Source organism: Dermochelys coriacea, chromosome 4 (assembly GCF_009764565.3).
Source record: "Dermochelys coriacea isolate rDerCor1 chromosome 4, rDerCor1.pri.v4, whole genome shotgun sequence".
Classification (NCBI taxonomy): Eukaryota; Metazoa; Chordata; order Testudines; family Dermochelyidae; genus Dermochelys; species Dermochelys coriacea.
This window is the reverse complement of record NC_050071.1, coordinates 42068510-42085650: the sequence shown is the minus strand read 5'-3', so window position 1 is coordinate 42085650 and position 17141 is coordinate 42068510. Positions and strand designations below refer to the sequence as shown.

Sequence of the window (17141 nt, the reverse complement as noted above, 5' to 3'; positions counted from 1 at the left end):
CAATTCAGATGCAGAATATATTTAGATTATTTCTTTTATAAGAGTGAGCTTCCCTCTGGAAAACAAGGCTCCAATCCTGCAAACAGACCCCTGATTCCAGGATCATGGCCCAAGGGACTAGTTATAGTACCAATTTCTATCTTTACAAACTCAATGCTATAGACAAAAGCTCCTTAAATATCATTAAAGCTGAAATAAAGCTAACATTTTAACCCAGGGGCGGGCAAACTTTTTGGCCTGAGGGCCGCAGTGGGTTTCTGAAATTGTATGGAGGGCCAGTTAAAAGAGTCTGTGCCTCCCCAAACAGCCAGGTATGGCTCAATGCCCAACCCCTATCCACCCCATCCCACGCCTGCTTCTCGCCCAACAGCCCCCCCCTCAGACTCCTGTCCCATCCAACCCTCCCTATTCCCTGACGGCTCCCCTCGGGACCCCTGCCCCATTCACCTCCCCCCCACCGCTCCTTGTCCCCTGGTTGCCCCCAGAAACCCCTGTCCCTGACTTCCCCCTGCCACCCCATCCAATCCGCCCCTCCTTCCGGATTGCTCCCCCAGGACTCCTGCCCCATTCAACCCCCCTGCTCCCTGCCCTCTAACCACCCCGGCCCCTATCCACACCTCCACCCTCTATCCAACCCCCCTGCTCCCTGCCCCCTTACCGTGCTGCCTGGAGCACCAGTGGCTGGTGGCGCTACAGCCGCGCCACCCAGCTGGAGCCAGCCACGCACAGCGCAGCACAGAGCACTGGGTCAGGCCGGGCTCTGCAGCTGTGCTGCCCCAGGAGCTCACAGCGCCACCACCCAGAGCACTGAGCCAGTGGCACAGTGAGCTGAGGCTGTGGGAGAGGGGGAACAGCAGGGGAGGGGCCGGGGGCAAGCCTCCTGGGCCAGGAGCTCAGAAGCCAGGCAGGAGGGTCCAGCAGGCTGGATGTGGCCCGCGGGCCGTAGTTTGCCCACCTCTGGTGTAAAGTATGTATGTTCACATAAAATATAAACTATTTAATACCACCTACATTCAGTAGTTTTTTAAATTAAATTAAAAGTGAAGATTAGAAACTTGGAACACCTAATAGAGCATTTCATTAAATTACAATAAGAGTAAATAATATTGATCATGTAGTATTGCAATACTGTAACTTTACCTTTTATTATTAAATTTTCAATTCCACATTCAAACATTATCCAGCCCCACCTCTCTTGGCTGGGACCGATTCGAGTTACATCTGGAACAGCTTGCTGATCAGTTTCATCTATAAAAGTAAATTCATCCAACTCTTCCAAAGTAAAAAGAACTTTTGACTTCTCAAAAGGAATCGCTGTTATTGCACAAGTCCCAATGTCTGTAAAAACAAGTAATTTACTTCCTTTTTATATAGATGACAAAATTTATATGGATATAGCGCATTTTTATAGCAACAGCACATTTTTCCTAAATTAAAGAGGGTTTGTTTGGATTTGGGGGGGAGAGGGGGAAGGGAGACTTTTTTTTTGCATTTATCAATAATTTTTAAAAAATGACTATGCACAAAAAGGAAAGATTGAAAGAAGTGATCTTAACATTTGGAACTGCCGCTGCAAAAAACAAAAACAAACAAAAACAGAAAAACTACTCATTAAGCATTGCTCATAAAATTTTAAAATAGTGTTTCCCTTTCTCCACATCTTCCGTCACCTACATACAAACTGAAAGAGCCTGGAGAAGAAAGCAACCTAAATGATCACAAAATTAAATTAAAGCCCAAATATATTTCCAATCTTAATAATGTTAAGGTACTGTTAGCAAAAATATGATGCTATATAAAGAAAAGTTTGGGGCTGCTTTTCAAAAATTGACCTGTGACTGGTTAAAGTCTTAGATACTTTAGCCCTAAGGAAAAATCTTGTTACAGCACATTCCAAATGAATACCTTTATGATACCAAATGCAAAATGAAATACAGTAATATTGATGTGGTTCTCTTAGATAAAAGGGAAACTTTATAGCATATAAAAAAGTGTTGCTTTTTTTTTTTTTTTTTAAAGGCACTTGCTCGAATCCACTACATTTTGAGGGTGTTTTCGAAATGTATCTTCAGTACAAATTCAAGGTTTATTTAGTGGCTATAATGTACGCCTCCACCCATGTTGTAGGTATGTAATGCGTATAATCAGTTCCATTGATCGCTAAGAAAACAAACCTAAAGCAGACTATTTTAAAAATTTGTTATATTACTTTCTTTGAAGTCTGAGGTCTAAAATGAGTCGGACCCCTCAATTTGTATAAAAAAAAAATTAGAAGAGTTATCCTAGGCATCATGTGACAGAACTGATGTATGCTGGCAAAACTCTGTCACCAAAGGGATGCTTGAATCTAATCAAACAACAGTGAGAAAGGCATTTGTGAAAGTTCCCCCCCTTCATTGCAAATCACAATGGAAAAAATATACTCACTAATGGGTATTGGATTTAAAAAAAAAGATAGGACCAGTTGCCATTATTTGGAAAGCAGCTCAAATTGGTAATCTCAGCCAAAAGCTAGGAGTAGAAAAACTGAAATCTGACTCAACTTTAACTATACAATCACAGTTGATGCCTAAAAGATGTTGCCACACTTATGAATAAGCCAACCTGTTGTATCAAGGCCTCTAAGCTGTCCATGAACACGATGAATGTTCAGTTTGGCAGCAATTTCTTTTCCTTTTTCTGCTCCAGCATTTGATCTCAGCGAGCCAGAAGACTGGGGCTGCATTTTACTGGCATGGATGTATCGATCAAATGTTACTGAATTCCTCCCTGTATCTGCATTGTTTGAAGTCTCTTCAATCAGACCCCTTTTAAGTGAAAAGGGAAAAATAAATACAAAAATCTCAAAGACAATTATTTACCTAGTTTCTTTTAGTTTTATGCCAATTTAAAATAAAGTAGGCGCATCAGCACTAAGAATTCTTTGTTCACAAAAAACTAACAAATGATAATTAGAAAAACTAACAAAGATTTAATTTTCCCCTAAATGACATAAGTACAGTTCCCCACTGACATCACTAAGAGTTTAAACCTGTGTAACTGAAGGATTAAGGCTTTTAAGATTCCAAAAAGAAAAGGAGTACTTGTGGCACCTTAGAGACTAACAAATTTATTTGAGCATAAGCTTTCGTGAACTACAGCTCACTTCATCAGATTCCAAAGTGCTCTTCCCCATCTCATTTAAAAACTAATTTATATTTAGAAATCCATTGACAAGAAAAGGCTCAGCTAGAGCAATTTTTTTCAGATTCTCCTAATCTGCAAGCTATTAAGACTTATGAATGATGAATTATTAAATGTTTTAGTCTTACCTGTTCATACGAACTTGTGTAGCAATTCTATCAAAACACAAAGCTACTAAGGAAACATGAGTCACAGTTTTGCCAGAAGGAATGCCTGGGGTTTCTTCAACCGATGCTTGCAATAAACACAAGTTTATCTAAACATAAAATTCATAAACATAAATAAAAGACAATTGTTTTTTTTAAAATGCCCCTTTAAAAATAAATATATCTCAAAGGTTTCTCATCCGATATAATCTACACCATTCCTATTAAAAATGAAATCCAAGAGGACAAAATAATCTTATCATATCTAAACCTTTACAGAGTTTGAACACAAGTTCAGTCAGATACCATTGCACTGGTTAAAAACTTTAATTTTATACTTTATTTGCGTAACTATTTTACTTTGATTGAGCAGGATGACAAAAATATATAAAGCTCAACAAAATATGACAGTCATTTATCACAGCTAGGAGGTAAGCTTTTCAAAAAGTCAAAAGAATACATACTAAGGCTAGCTTGTGAACTCCTGTCATGCGAGATTACACAGATGAACAGATAATTATTACCTTGGGTATAGTAACATTGGCCTGAAGACCTTTAATTTTCACATTATCTTGCTTAAGTAAAAGATTAGTTTGTGCCTGTCCTTCGTTTGTTGTTCCTGTAGCAGGGTTCTCTGTTTTTGTTCCTCTAACATCCTGTTTGGAAGATAACTTAAAAAAAAAAAAGTGGTACCAGTTAGGTTTCAATTAGTGTAAATTATTATCAAAATATTTTTTAAATGTAACGTAATGGGATGGCTCAGAGGCATTGCAATGCAATAGACTCAGGTTTGATTCTAACCTATTGTGTAATGATTTCTAGATCATCAGAGTCTGAGCGTGCTACAAAGGGTTGTGCCGCTCAGCACATAAATTTCAACTGATTAAAGATCCAAAATGAACTCCAAAGAGTTCCTTTTATCTAAAAGATTAGTTGCTTTGATAAGGGACCCCTAGGAGAGGTCACAAAGTAAATTAAAAATATAAAGAATCATCAGCAAGGATAGAAAGAATCCTTAGTTGTGGAGAAGCAGAATTGTACAATTAGTTTAAAAAAAACTGATAGGAAGGTAGGGACAATTTTGGAAGGCATCAGATGGCCTGTCTTTTTGCCACTCCCCTCTCATAAAAAGATAGATGTGCTTTTATGGCTTCATTTCAGCAGAACCCTACCCCACAAAACACAACTTTCTGGAAGTATTCTAAAATATTAACTGTAATAAATTATGTATTGCCGGTATACATATTCCACTTAAAAAAAAAATCTGTTGGAAGAATATTGACCCAGTCACCAGCAGAGCAATGTCAAATTTACAGCAGCCAAAGATCCAGCCTTATACGTATTGTACTACATTTTACTAATATCACACTTTCTCAAATATAGTACAGTATTATAGATTTTTCTGCTATACTACTGAGTAAATAACTGTTCTGTAACTGTGGATCCTTGAGATGTTGTCACCATGGATCCCACTATAGATGAACATGTGCCTTGTGCTCAAGATTGGATTCTCCTGAACAGCAGCATCCAGCTTGATGGTACTCACAGCTGAGATGTCTGTCACGGGTACTACCCATGCCGATGTTGAGGGCACTGACATCAATATCATTTGCCCTGGTGCCATCAGCATTGGAGTTGCAGTGGAGTGTACGACAGCACTGACGAGGTTGGCACCAGACTTGACAGTAGCGGGGAGAGGCACTCTTGATGTCTTTTAACCTCAGCACCAGAGAACTTAGGAGAGCCCTTATCAGCCAAAATCCTATGACTAGAGTTCTTGTGAGAGCTTGAGGAGCCCTTTTTGGATCTTGACTCAGTCTCCTCCTCCTGAGAGCTGGAAGATGGCCCCAGGTAAGAAGAGTGATGCCTTTACTCCCTTTGTGCTTTCACAAAAGTTTTTTGTCTCTTAAGGGACAGGATGTGGCCAAAGGACCAGCCAGAGCACTAAGGGATGATGAGTTCTTTGTCCATTCAGCTCCAGATTGGCCTGGATCCAAGGCTAGATTTTTCCATGAGGTACTCCTCAGGAGTAGGGTGACCAGATAAGCGTGAAAAATTAAGATGGAGGAAGGGAGTAATAGATTGCCTATACAAGACAAAGCCCCCAAATATCGGACATCTGGTCATCTTACTCAGGAGTATCTCATGAGATTTCTGCATTCCAGAAAGACCTACAGATGACCATCTGCCCATTAGGTGCACTTTGTCTCAATGCATCAGGTAACGTGTATGATCACTACTAAGGGTCACAACAAAAGGGCGGGCACTTTTTACATTTTAAAGTTGCACTGTAGTTCATCTCCAAAAAACAACAAACTCCCTACTCAGGAAACAAAAAAAGTAAACACTAAAACCTTATTATCTATTTACACAACAGCAAACACACACTATGAACTACATATTAAACAAATAAAAGACCAGGAGAGCTCCAGGCAACACCGGAACTCCAACTCATAGCCACAGGTGCTGAGGAGGAACTAAGAAAGGGGTGACTCTGTCCTTTATGTCACTAATGGCAGCACAAGCACATGCAGGGTGCATGCCCCTCCACAATGGACACTGCTAGCTAAAAATCTTTGACTCAAATGCACTGGGCATGCAGATACCTGAAGTAGAATATGTATGCATTCAATCACTTGAAGGAGAACATTTGGTTATAACAAATGTGCATGCATCCTTAACTATAGGATGAGATAAAAATTTAATCTGAAATAAAGACATTTATAATGTTATTTGTTGTGTTTCATCACAATCTAATAAAAAATATACATGCTTCTGCTCCCCCAAAACCTCCTGCAGTTTTGTAATACCCTTACATTCTCTGAAAAGGTTGTTTTGCTGTTCTGTACAGCTTCTCTGAGGACCTTATAATGTAGATCATCCACAATTGCTGCTGGGTGTTGAGTGCTAGCACAATGTACCATTGCTTCTATATACCTATAGGAGAAAAAAAAAAAAAATCACAAAAGAAAGATTCATTCCCAGTTAATTTCCAACAAGGGATCAGAGCAGGTCACAAGTCACTACAATATAACATTTTTTCCTAGCTCTCCTGTTAGACATGTGAAATTACATAAATTGGCCCTTTTTTTGGGCCGGGGGGGGAGGGATAAGGGCAGGACATCAGCTGCTATTCCATGCATTCTATAAAATCAGCTCTTCTTCTAAAGCCTATATACAACTAGTCTATCCAAAAAGTTTTGATTTTCGCAATTGATCTTCTAGTATCTAGCAATTTTAAACATTTATCTTAAAGTAAATGAAAATAAAATACCTGTCTAAAGCTTCTGCTACCAGAGGAGTGAGAACAACATCTACAGTTCCTTTTACTTCCACTATTGCTGTTGTTCTAGTCTGGGAGACAGGATGATCCAGGGTCCATTCTTCTGTTATTGTTTCATCATCTGTATTATCCATTGTTTTCTTTTCCAAAGGAGTATAGGGTGTACTAAACAAGTCAAATAGAAACTAATTACTTAGATTTTCAAAATAGGCATTATAAAATGTATAGTTAATATATTTTCTAAACCTATAGTTTGGTAAGACAGCTACTCCAAAACAATCAGAGCCTTCGGTTAGATAAACAAATCTTCTATTTATTTCATCAGAAGATTCTCTGGGAATGAGGAGGGTCTTCAAGACACAGATACTTTTCAGAGTAAGCACAACAGACTACATATTTAATAGGCTATGTATAGGAACCTCAAATGTGAGAAGTACCTATTTACCTATGTTAGAACTATGCATGCAAGTAAGCACTCCCTAATTCAAAGATTGCAAAACTGGCCTCTCGGTTTGCTTAAATTCTTTTTCACCAGTATTACTGATATTAACATTGGTTAAGTCAGTGTTAAAAGAATATTTGTAATGGCAATTCTCAACATTAATGGAATATTTATAACATGTTGCAGAAAGGATGGTCTTGAGAGTCCCAGTGTAATGCTTTAGTCACAATAGCCAAATTCTACTTTTGGTTCTGCCACAGGCTTCCTGTGGTACCTTGGCAAGTCACAGTTCACAATATGTAAAATGGGGATAATATTTCCCTACACAAGGGAAATCCTTTAATGTTTGTGAGATGCTCATATATTCTGGTGAAGAGCAACACAGAAAAGCCTTTAAATAAGACATGATGTATCATTCTAAAATAGATATTTAACAAAAATGCTGCTGACACCAGCCTGATTTTAATAAGGCTAGCAAGAGTTGCAACAGTTAAAGTATAACACAAACTCAGTCATCTCTCATTTAAATCCATACGATCACTATAATGCAGTGGTCCCCAAACTTTTTACCTTGATCCCCCCCCCCCCCTTACTCATGTCCATGCCCCCCTGCTTCCCCCAAGCAGGGCTGTGGCTCCAGGAGGGGAGGGATATGGACGGGGTAAGGGGGCCAAGGCTGGGGCCATAGCTGGGGTGGGAGCAGAGTCTCGGCCGGGGCCAGCAGTCACAGCCCTGGGTCAAGGGCCAGCAGCCATGGCCCTGGGTGCAGAGCCCCAGATGCTGGGGGCTGGCAGCAGGGGTGCAGCTGGATGGTGCTCCCTCCCCACCCCCTGTGGGGGCTGGGTCAGGCTGCAGCAGCACCCGCACAAAAAAATTTTCCTCTGCACCCCTCAGGGGAGAGCATCCCACAGTTTGTGGATGTCTGCTAAAATGCAATCTTTTACTCACTTGGATGTTGATCCTGAAAGCTGCATGCCTCTGTCCAGCAAAGCATTAGCTGTGAGACCCTGTTTAACAATCTAAAACAATAAAAAAACAATTACTTCTTTGAGTTTATAAATGACTAATATATTCCTTGAATACTCTAACTTCAAGAGAAGATTCCCATTATTGTGTTTTCCCCCAACACTCCAACTATGTATCTAGGTTTTTTAACATACTGTACATGAATTCCATCATTAAGCTGCATTTTTATAACCATTTAAAGATCAGAGCCTGAAATTCTCACATGAAAATTAATACAATAATGAATAAACATTATTTGAAATTTTTATACAACTATTCAAGGAAAATAATGTATGAAAGATTAACAATATCCACAGTGTATCTTTGACTTTAAAAGCACATCTAAAATTAGCTTTAATTTTATTAATTACTTAAATTTCTATTAAATCATTTTAATTATTTTTCATATTATATCAAAATTGCAAATTTAATACAGTATAGCGTTCAGTAAATATAAAGGGGGTAACCCAATGGAGGCATAATTTCACATTTGTACAACTGCTGATATTCAGTTTCATAGTGGCATCTAATTAAAAAGAGGGGAAGGAGGCTAGGTTATCCTGAAATCAGAAAGCACTGGAAAACTTGCACCCATTCATACTGTTGCACAAAGAAAACAAACCAGAATCATTTTGTTGTAAGGGAGATATTTGCTTTCCTGTGTTGAATCCTAATATGCAAACAAGCATAATAAACTAATTCAGAGCAAGGGGGGGTACTTTTCTGAGTCTTCACTAAACTGTACTAGTCTAGAGTCTTTGTTTTACTGATAGGTAATTCCAACACTTTATGAGGCATTTGAGATTAAATAAATACTTTTTCTTGGTAAAAAAAATCACTCTAGTGTTGTTGTACTTTATATTGGTATATATATAAAGTTTAGTTTTGATTAGACTTCACTGCTCACAAGATACTCTGACACTGTATTACAAAGACCGTTTCTGGAAGACCCACAGACTTGGAGACGGCTAATGATGCACCTAAGAATAAACTAAATAAATGTATATTTTTAGATTTGTATATGAAATACAATGTTCACACTGTTCACTAAATTGAAGTTTTAAAATCTATGCAAGTTTTCAGTATGATTCTCAAGTTTCAAGACATTTACTCTGGGTTTATTTTTGTCAGATGTTCTCAGGGTTCCTGAGCAAGCATTTACAAAAAAAGCAAATTTTACAAACTATGCAGAAGCAACTGCTGAAAGGATGCTGACCCTGAAGCTGACACAGATTACCGCAAACTAGAAAGAAATCTTAGGTACAACTATAGTGAGAGGACAAAATCATCTCAACCCTTATTTTAATTTTTTTAAATTTTCTTTTAACCAATTCTCTGCCCCAACACAAATTTTTGGGCCTCATGGATCCTAAATTTTCATATATTAACATACCATTCAAATGTCTTATTTAGATTTTTAATAGCTCCTTCAAACGTATACCTTCACACACAATACTCCTGAGGGAATTCTGCACCACTGCGCGCGCACACAATTTTTTCTCCCCGAGAAAATACATTCTGCCCAAGAAGTGCTATAGTTCCGCCTTTCACCCACCAGATGCTGGTCAGCTGGCTGTTCTGGTGCCAGAGCAGACAGCTGACCAGCAACAATAGCTAGCAGCCAACTGTATTAATTACAGCAACCTGCCCATGAATCCAGGTTAGGAGGGAGAGTGGGGCACACGGGGCTGCTGGGGAGGGTCACAGACTGGGGTTCAGAAGGGCTAGGGGAGAGGGACAGCCTAGGGCACAGGCTCAGGAGCAAATGGGGTGACAGCACTGAGCCAGGAGCTGAATGGGAGGGGGCTCTAGGGCTACATGGGGACAGCGGGTGCAGGGACACATGGGGACAAGGGCAGATGTGCGTGACTGAATGGGAAAGGCTCGGGGTCACCCAAGGTCTGCATGGGGGAAACTCCTCAACACCCTAACAATCCCTTCCCCGCCCCCGCAAAAGAAACTGTTCCTTACTTCTCCCAGCCACACCCAACAACCCTCCCCAGGTTCATCCCCAGGCTCCTTTCCTCTCCCTCAGCTCCCCCATTGCCCCCGACTCCCCCAAGCTTTTGCACTGCTTCTGACGGGTGCGGGAAATATGTTTCAGTATTGTAGTTTAAATGAATTACTCAAAATTCTATATTAATATGCCTAGTAAGGAATCTATTTTTCAAAAAACATTTCCTTTTTATTTTGGTCTGTATTGTTACAGACATACTTGGTGACAGGTATTTTGAAACAAATTACCAAAATAATTGAAACTAGTGTGACTATATTGTGTTATTTTGTGCAGAATTTTTAACTTTTTGGTGCAGAATTCCCCCAGGAGTAACTTAAATAGGAAATAAAGCAAAATCTCAGCACCTTGTCGTCTAAATCTGCTGATTCCCAACTTTACTTTGCTGTAAAGCTGTTCACAGCCTATATGACAGTATGGTTAACCACAACTAACTGAAGTGTTAAGCTTTTGTGGAGGAGTTAATCAAATATACTGTAAATATATTTTGTAAGAAAATGACTACAAATCACATCCTGCTGGGTGTCATTCAAAAGCATTTCTGAGTACAGTAATGAGAATTTATAAAGCTCTCAATAATTCAAACACACTTTTCAGTCACAAAAACACTAACTTATTCCTCTTTACCTCACAAATCCTTCCTGTTTCTAGATCCTAAGGATTTAATATCAGAGATCACAACTCTTAGTAACCAACAGCAAACAGTTTTAAGTTTCCTTTGACCTAGTTAATAGGAATTCTTTAACACAGCACATTCCAGCCTTTCTAGTCCACTTTGTTTCCTTCTTCACTTTTTTCCCCATACCTTAAAAGTTGGAACAGAAAGATGCTCCAAAGACGAGGCGCTTTCCTCACTAGTTGGGGTATCAAGATCTAAAGGCCGATGTAAGGAAGATTTTGAGGTTCTTTTGTTTGTTGGATGCTTTACTGACCAGTTGACCACCTGAAACTGGGTAAGGTAACTTTGGTAACAGGTCATTATAGGCTGTTGGGAAGTTATTTGATCACTTTCTACTGTCTTCTCAGCTTCCATGATATACATGTACTCAACAAGCTCATCGTCTCCTCCCACTGCTGAAACAAATGAAGCCTGTGAAGCATGAGTCTTGATTGGCAACGTCTTTGGATCTTGACTGGCTTCTCCATGGACTGTACTAGTTAGAGGTCCTTCTACACTGTGATAGATTGACCCTCTACTATATTCAATTTGCTGGGCTTGCTTTTTTCTCTTTTTCCTCCCTGGATAGGTTCCTGGACCTTCATCACTGCTTATTGGCTCAAACTCTTCAGCTGCTGAAAAATAGGCTTCACTATCAGCCATTGACATGCTAGAGTCCATTGAGCGATACTGGTGAAATGAATTTGAATCTGCAGATGGTGTGTATGGAAAAGAACCAAAGCTTCTCCTCTGCTTTGGAGAGTCCAAGACATTCTCATCACTGCGAGAGACATCACTACTGAACTGAACACCAACTGGAATAAGCTGCTTGTCACCATAGAATGCTGCAGTAAGACTCTTGGTGCTCCCAAGTCGGGTAGAACACACAGATGCTTGCCGTTTCAAAGGAGACCTGAGGGGAGACTGTCCTACAGACCTTTCCTGGTTGTTAGGAGACACAGGACTGCTTTCTGAAACTTCTGCTGGAGTACTAGAAATAGGAAAAAAAAACAATTGTTTTTTTCGTTTAATATGGTCCAAATCTTACATTGCACAATCTTTACAATTAATGCACATTTAAAGAAACAGTTTATGCACTTTTCATCAACACAAAGAAGGAAATTATAATTGTCAAAGAAAATATCTATTCATATAAGAAATTATTTTCACAATACAGAGCATGGTAACTGAGGCCTTCTTCAAACTGATCAAAGCACAAATGAGGCTTGTCTAGGCAAATGCTATTGTCATGCATGTTGCATTTTGGATATTAATGAGTCAACTTTTGTATTCAAAGTAGCAAATTAATTTCAGGAATACTGTTAGAAATCATCAGTTGTGTTTGAATTGGTTTACTCAGCCTTATTAATCCTTAAGAGTACAAATAACTTTTTACCTTGGACAGAGTACTAACCTTCCATGACCATCCTCTCTTTTTGCACCAGACACGAACTCCTTTTCTCCCATGCGATCTTCAGTAGCAGAAGAAGGGCTTTCCTTCTCACCTGCAAGCAAGGGAAGTGCAGCACTGGAACTGCTGTTTTCCTCTGAAGATGAGGAGGAGCTATGGGATCGCAATGGTACTTGCAGACACAGGTGCTGGGCCTTTCTCTCTATTTCTATACCTACAGATCTGCTATCCCAATCTTTTCTTTTTACATCATTTGTCTTACCTAAATATAGAAGAGACAGAAATCAATTACAAATGTGAACATTTTGTGGCTCCAAGAATTAAGAACTATAATGGTTTCCTCTCCCCCCACCCTTAAAAAAGTAACATTCAAATACATACATACACATATATCTATCTATACCTATACACATACATATTGCACTGACAAAAATGTATAAAGACAACTAAAAGTGTTAAAAAGGCAAAACACTAGACGCCCCCACTGATTGATGCCCAATTTAGATAATTAACTACAAGTGGATGTAAAGTCCTCAAACTGCATATGAACAAGAAAGCAACTGTAGACCCCCCTCAACAGATTGGGTGGATTTAGCACCCGTTGTGTTTTAGTATATACTCTCCACTTTCACAGGTTTCTCAGATCACATTCTATTGTGCAACCTGTAGAATTACACACAGCATTTAGTAATAACTTATTGTTCATTTCCCAGTATCAGACTTTAAGACTTTAGAAAGTACGTTGTACAGTTAAGAATCTACACTTCTCAGTAAGTGGGACAAAACTGCATATTAAGTAGTACACATTTTATTCTTACTATCTATAATTTTGGGAATCTCCTTGGTAATAATCCATTCTCCTGGCTGCAATAAAGACTGTCCATAAAACATATCAGATTCTGCACTTGTACTTGAAAAGGCAGAGCTGCTTGAAGGCGTCATCTCTTCAAGCTTGAAGAAGTCTAGTCCTGTTATTGTGCCACCAAAGAATCGGCAGCCACCAAGACAGCCACACTTGTTCTTGCTTCTCTTGTTCTTCACATTATCATCTGGCCACAAAAACCACAACCTTTGCAAAGGAAAACAAAAAAATAGATACAAGAAGCATTAGTGCTGAGATTTAGGTACATTTTAACTCACATTTTGAAACCAAGATTCAAAATGTCTCTCTCTCTTTCACATACCAACCCCCATTTTATGGATTCATTTATACAATTGAATCAAGCCCTTTACAAACACAAAGCAGATACATAAATTGCACACATCTACAAAAACACTAAATACTATCCAGTTTAGTTTCCAATATATGTTATGATCATCTTTCCAAAGATCAGAAACATTTCCACAAATTAAGAAGGAGAGGTCTTAGTGTAAACAGTTCATGGTTTTGCAAAGAGATTGGCTACACTTGCAAGTTAGAGCACATTAAAACAACCCCAGGCGCGCTAACTCCTGACCTGTCCACACTAGCAAGGCACTTAGAGCACCTGTACTCTGCAGCTGGAGCATTCCTGGTAATCCACCTCCACAAGAAGCATAGAGCTTGCTGCGCCCCAGCTGAAATGCCTGGGCATCGGTGTGAACACGGTGTTGCATTATTGCGCTGTGATTGGTCTCAGGAAACATCCCATAATCCCCTGAAATCAAGTGGCCACTCTTGTCATTGTTTTGAATTCGGCTGTAGGAATGCAGATATCCCCTTTCAAAGCTCCTTTTCTGAGAGCTGGCATGCTTATCTCCTCTGGTACAAAGCAACCATTACTGTGGAATGCTGCTGGCTGTGAGTGAGTGGGGGGGGAGGGCGGGTCTGCTGCGGTCTGAACTTACAAGACAGCATGCTGACACACTCAGCACCCCAAAAATCAACTCTCTCTCCCCCGACATACACACAACACACCCCGTCACACTCCACTCCTCTCCCATTTGAAAAGCACATCGCAGCCACTTGAATGCTGTGATAGCTACCACAATCAACTGCTCTCTGTGGCGTTGCAAGAGCTGCTAATGTGGCCATGCCAGTGCGCTTGAATCTGACAGTGCGAACACACAGCAGCGTTTTCCCTGATGCAGTCTCTGAAGGCTGGTTTAACTCCCAGAGCTCTACATCTCCAACTGTAGCCAAGTCCAAAGCGTATGCACTATTTCAGAAGTATCTACCAGTATATGTCATAAGAAAAGTGTGTTTGAAAGACAGCTTTAAAGGAAGGTGAGTTTTGATGCCATTCTTTGTCAACTTGGACTCCTGAGGCCATTTTGGAAGCTGTATTTTTATATCACTTGTAGATGGTAACCACACGATCTGATCATGGAAATGTCATTTCCATTGTCACATAAGGGTATGTTTAACTAGTCCCAGTCTCTTCACTGCAGGATTGATTCCTAAAATTAATTTCTAGATATTCTAGATTTCAAAATCTTAACTGATGGCAATTCCAGCAATCTGGCTTATTATCTTTTTATTTTTCCAGTTTCAGCTTTTCCTTAATGTTATCCTAAATTTTCCCCTACTGCAGTATATTTTCATAATTTCTTGCTCAGTCCTATACGCCTAAGGAGAAAATATATTCTCTTTATACAGTATAAAGTTCTGTCTCTTCTCAAGGACTTTTCTTCGGACTAAATACACTCAATTCTGAGCCTTTCCTCAAACAGCAGATTTTATTAGTCAAAGTTTATCTATAACTTGTCACTGAACTCTAATTTGTATGTCTTCTCTGAAATGTGGTACCCAACACTGAACAATGCAACCTAGTTAAGACATAACCAGTTCAGACAAGAGAAAAATTAGTTACCTTTGTATTTAGATTTACACCTTTAGTCAAATATGGCATTGGCAGGGCAGATCCTCAACTAATGTAAAATGTCATAGCTCCACTGAAGTCAATGGAGCTATGATAATTTACATCAGCTGAAGACCTGCCCCAGCCTTTTCAGCAACCTCATTGCACTGTTGATTGTTTTTCCATTTATACACCATGATCACCACAAATTAATTTTTTAATCACTTCCTAATGAGTTATCCTGATTTGTTCTTACAAACATGTAGCAGTTTGTTTTTACACCAACAGTTTTTGATTGGTCTTTAATGAATTTCATTATTACTGAATTCAGCTGATCTTGCCACACTTCTAGTTTCAGAATGCATTTTTCTCCAATTCTCTGAATTAGTGATGTTAAATACTTGGGTTGCTGATTGTATCTAGATAATCTTCAGAACTGGTTCAGATTCTCCACAATCTATGCATTCATTTAAAAAAAATAAATTTGTAGCCCTTAGCCTTATGAAAACATTCAAAAATATGGCCTAATGTAGCATGGTCTTTGATAATGTGAAACAAGTTCAAGGATTTGTCAGCTGCTCTCATTCATCCAAACAAAATGTGAACTCGAAAGCTTAGTTATGATACTTCGAGAAACAGATTTTTTAGAAGTAACTATGTATAAAGTAGGTCTATAACTGAAAACAAAAAAGGCTAAACAAAGGGCAGAAATAACAGTGGTAATAAAAGTGACTTGCATCATTTTCCCCCTCTCACTCATTGATGCTTTATGGCAGATTACTAAAAGAAAGTTTAGTTATTTCCTCAGGGCCATATTTTACATTATTTTTTGTATAAATCTATGCTGTTATCTGTGGGAGATCCAGTGTGGACTGAAGACAGTATACAATCCTATCTTTGTAGCTTAGGCCAATGATTAAAAACTGATTTACTTCTCTTTATTTTGACATCACTGCTCTACACATTGCCAAAAATACAAAAATCATTCAATTCTCTGTTATCCAAAAAGTTGGCAACCAAATCCTTAATCTCCTCTGAGCACCTTACATACATAGGTAGTTCTCAGCAATCTACCTACTTATAAAGTGAGTACAATCTATTTTTTAAGCAAACATACAAGAGTCAGCACTTAAAAATACACCCTCATGAATAAATAAATGTATCAACTAAAAAGACATGAAATATGGTGACCTCACCTCCTCCAATAATTTCACTTACCTCTTAATTCTGCTATCATGTGTTTCTAAAAAATGTCTCTGTACTTCATGTTTAGAATGATGATCCACAGCTAAAGCAATATCAGCAGTGATGAGTCCCAAATTGACAGACCCAGCTTCCAGCCAGTATGCCCTCCGCAGTATTGCAGGTTGAAGACCAACTCTGCAGGTATTCACCTGCTCAACGTACTGTCTCAGCTGAAAGTCTTGGATAGCAGCACTTATACCCTCTCCAACAAACTGGTTGTGGAGGTTACAGTTTGCAACACGTACAGCACCCATCTGAAAATACAATTAAAAAAGAATATCTTTAACTATTCAGATTAAACCACAAAAAAGTCATTTAAAACTAATTGCAGGACCGCATAATGCAGTCCCAGAAAGATACAACTCAGTATATTATTTAAAGAATGACACAAGGCTAGCCTATTGGTCAGGAACTTCATTTAGCCACACATGAATCATAACATTCATTAGAAGGGTACATTTTATCATCTTTTTACAAATGGAATCTGAGGTAGAGAGATTTAGTGATCTGTCCAAGGCCACAAAGGATATTGATTTCACATGTCTGAGAGCATTGGCCTGCTAAACCCAAGGTTTTGAGGTCAATCCTTGAGGGGGCCATTTAGGGATCTGGAGCAAAAATTGGGGATTGGTCCTGCTTTGAACAGGGGGTTGGACTAGATGACCTCCTGAGGCCCCTTCCAACCCTGATATTCTATGATTCTAAGGTTAGAGGTGTTACAAATTTCCTAAGTATAACCTCAAACAGCAGGTCTCAAACCTTTTTTTGCTGGGATATCTTTGGAAATATTTCAGGCTGTGACAACAGCTCCCCTCCCCCCAAAAGTGATGACCCCTTCCATACCATGCCACCCTTACTTCTGCTGGCGGTGGCGCTGCCTTCAGAGTTGGGCATCTGGAGAGCGGCAGTTGCTGGTGTAGCATAGTACGATATTGCCACCCTTACTTCTGCACAGCTGCTGGCAGCAGCGCTGC

General features: G+C 39.3%; 1 protein-coding gene across 2 annotated transcripts in view; it reads right to left on the bottom strand.

Moving 5' to 3' along the window:
• Positions 1-17141, bottom strand: part of KIAA1109 (KIAA1109 ortholog) — a 222900-nt gene that overhangs the window by 98810 nt on the left and 106949 nt on the right. For both annotated transcript variants that reach the window (XM_038398596.2, XM_043513096.1), the window contains exons 26-36: positions 16141-16421; positions 12961-13211; positions 12146-12404; positions 10879-11722; positions 8003-8073; positions 6604-6777; positions 6146-6266; positions 3854-4000; positions 3312-3439; positions 2605-2807; positions 1141-1338 (exon numbers count right to left, since the gene is read on the bottom strand). In XM_038398596.2, coding sequence (XP_038254524.1) covers positions 1141-1338; positions 2605-2807; positions 3312-3439; positions 3854-4000; positions 6146-6266; positions 6604-6777; positions 8003-8073; positions 10879-11722; positions 12146-12404; positions 12961-13211; positions 16141-16421 — 2677 coding nt within the window. The remainder of the gene's footprint in view (positions 1-1140; positions 1339-2604; positions 2808-3311; positions 3440-3853; positions 4001-6145; positions 6267-6603; positions 6778-8002; positions 8074-10878; positions 11723-12145; positions 12405-12960; positions 13212-16140; positions 16422-17141) is intronic.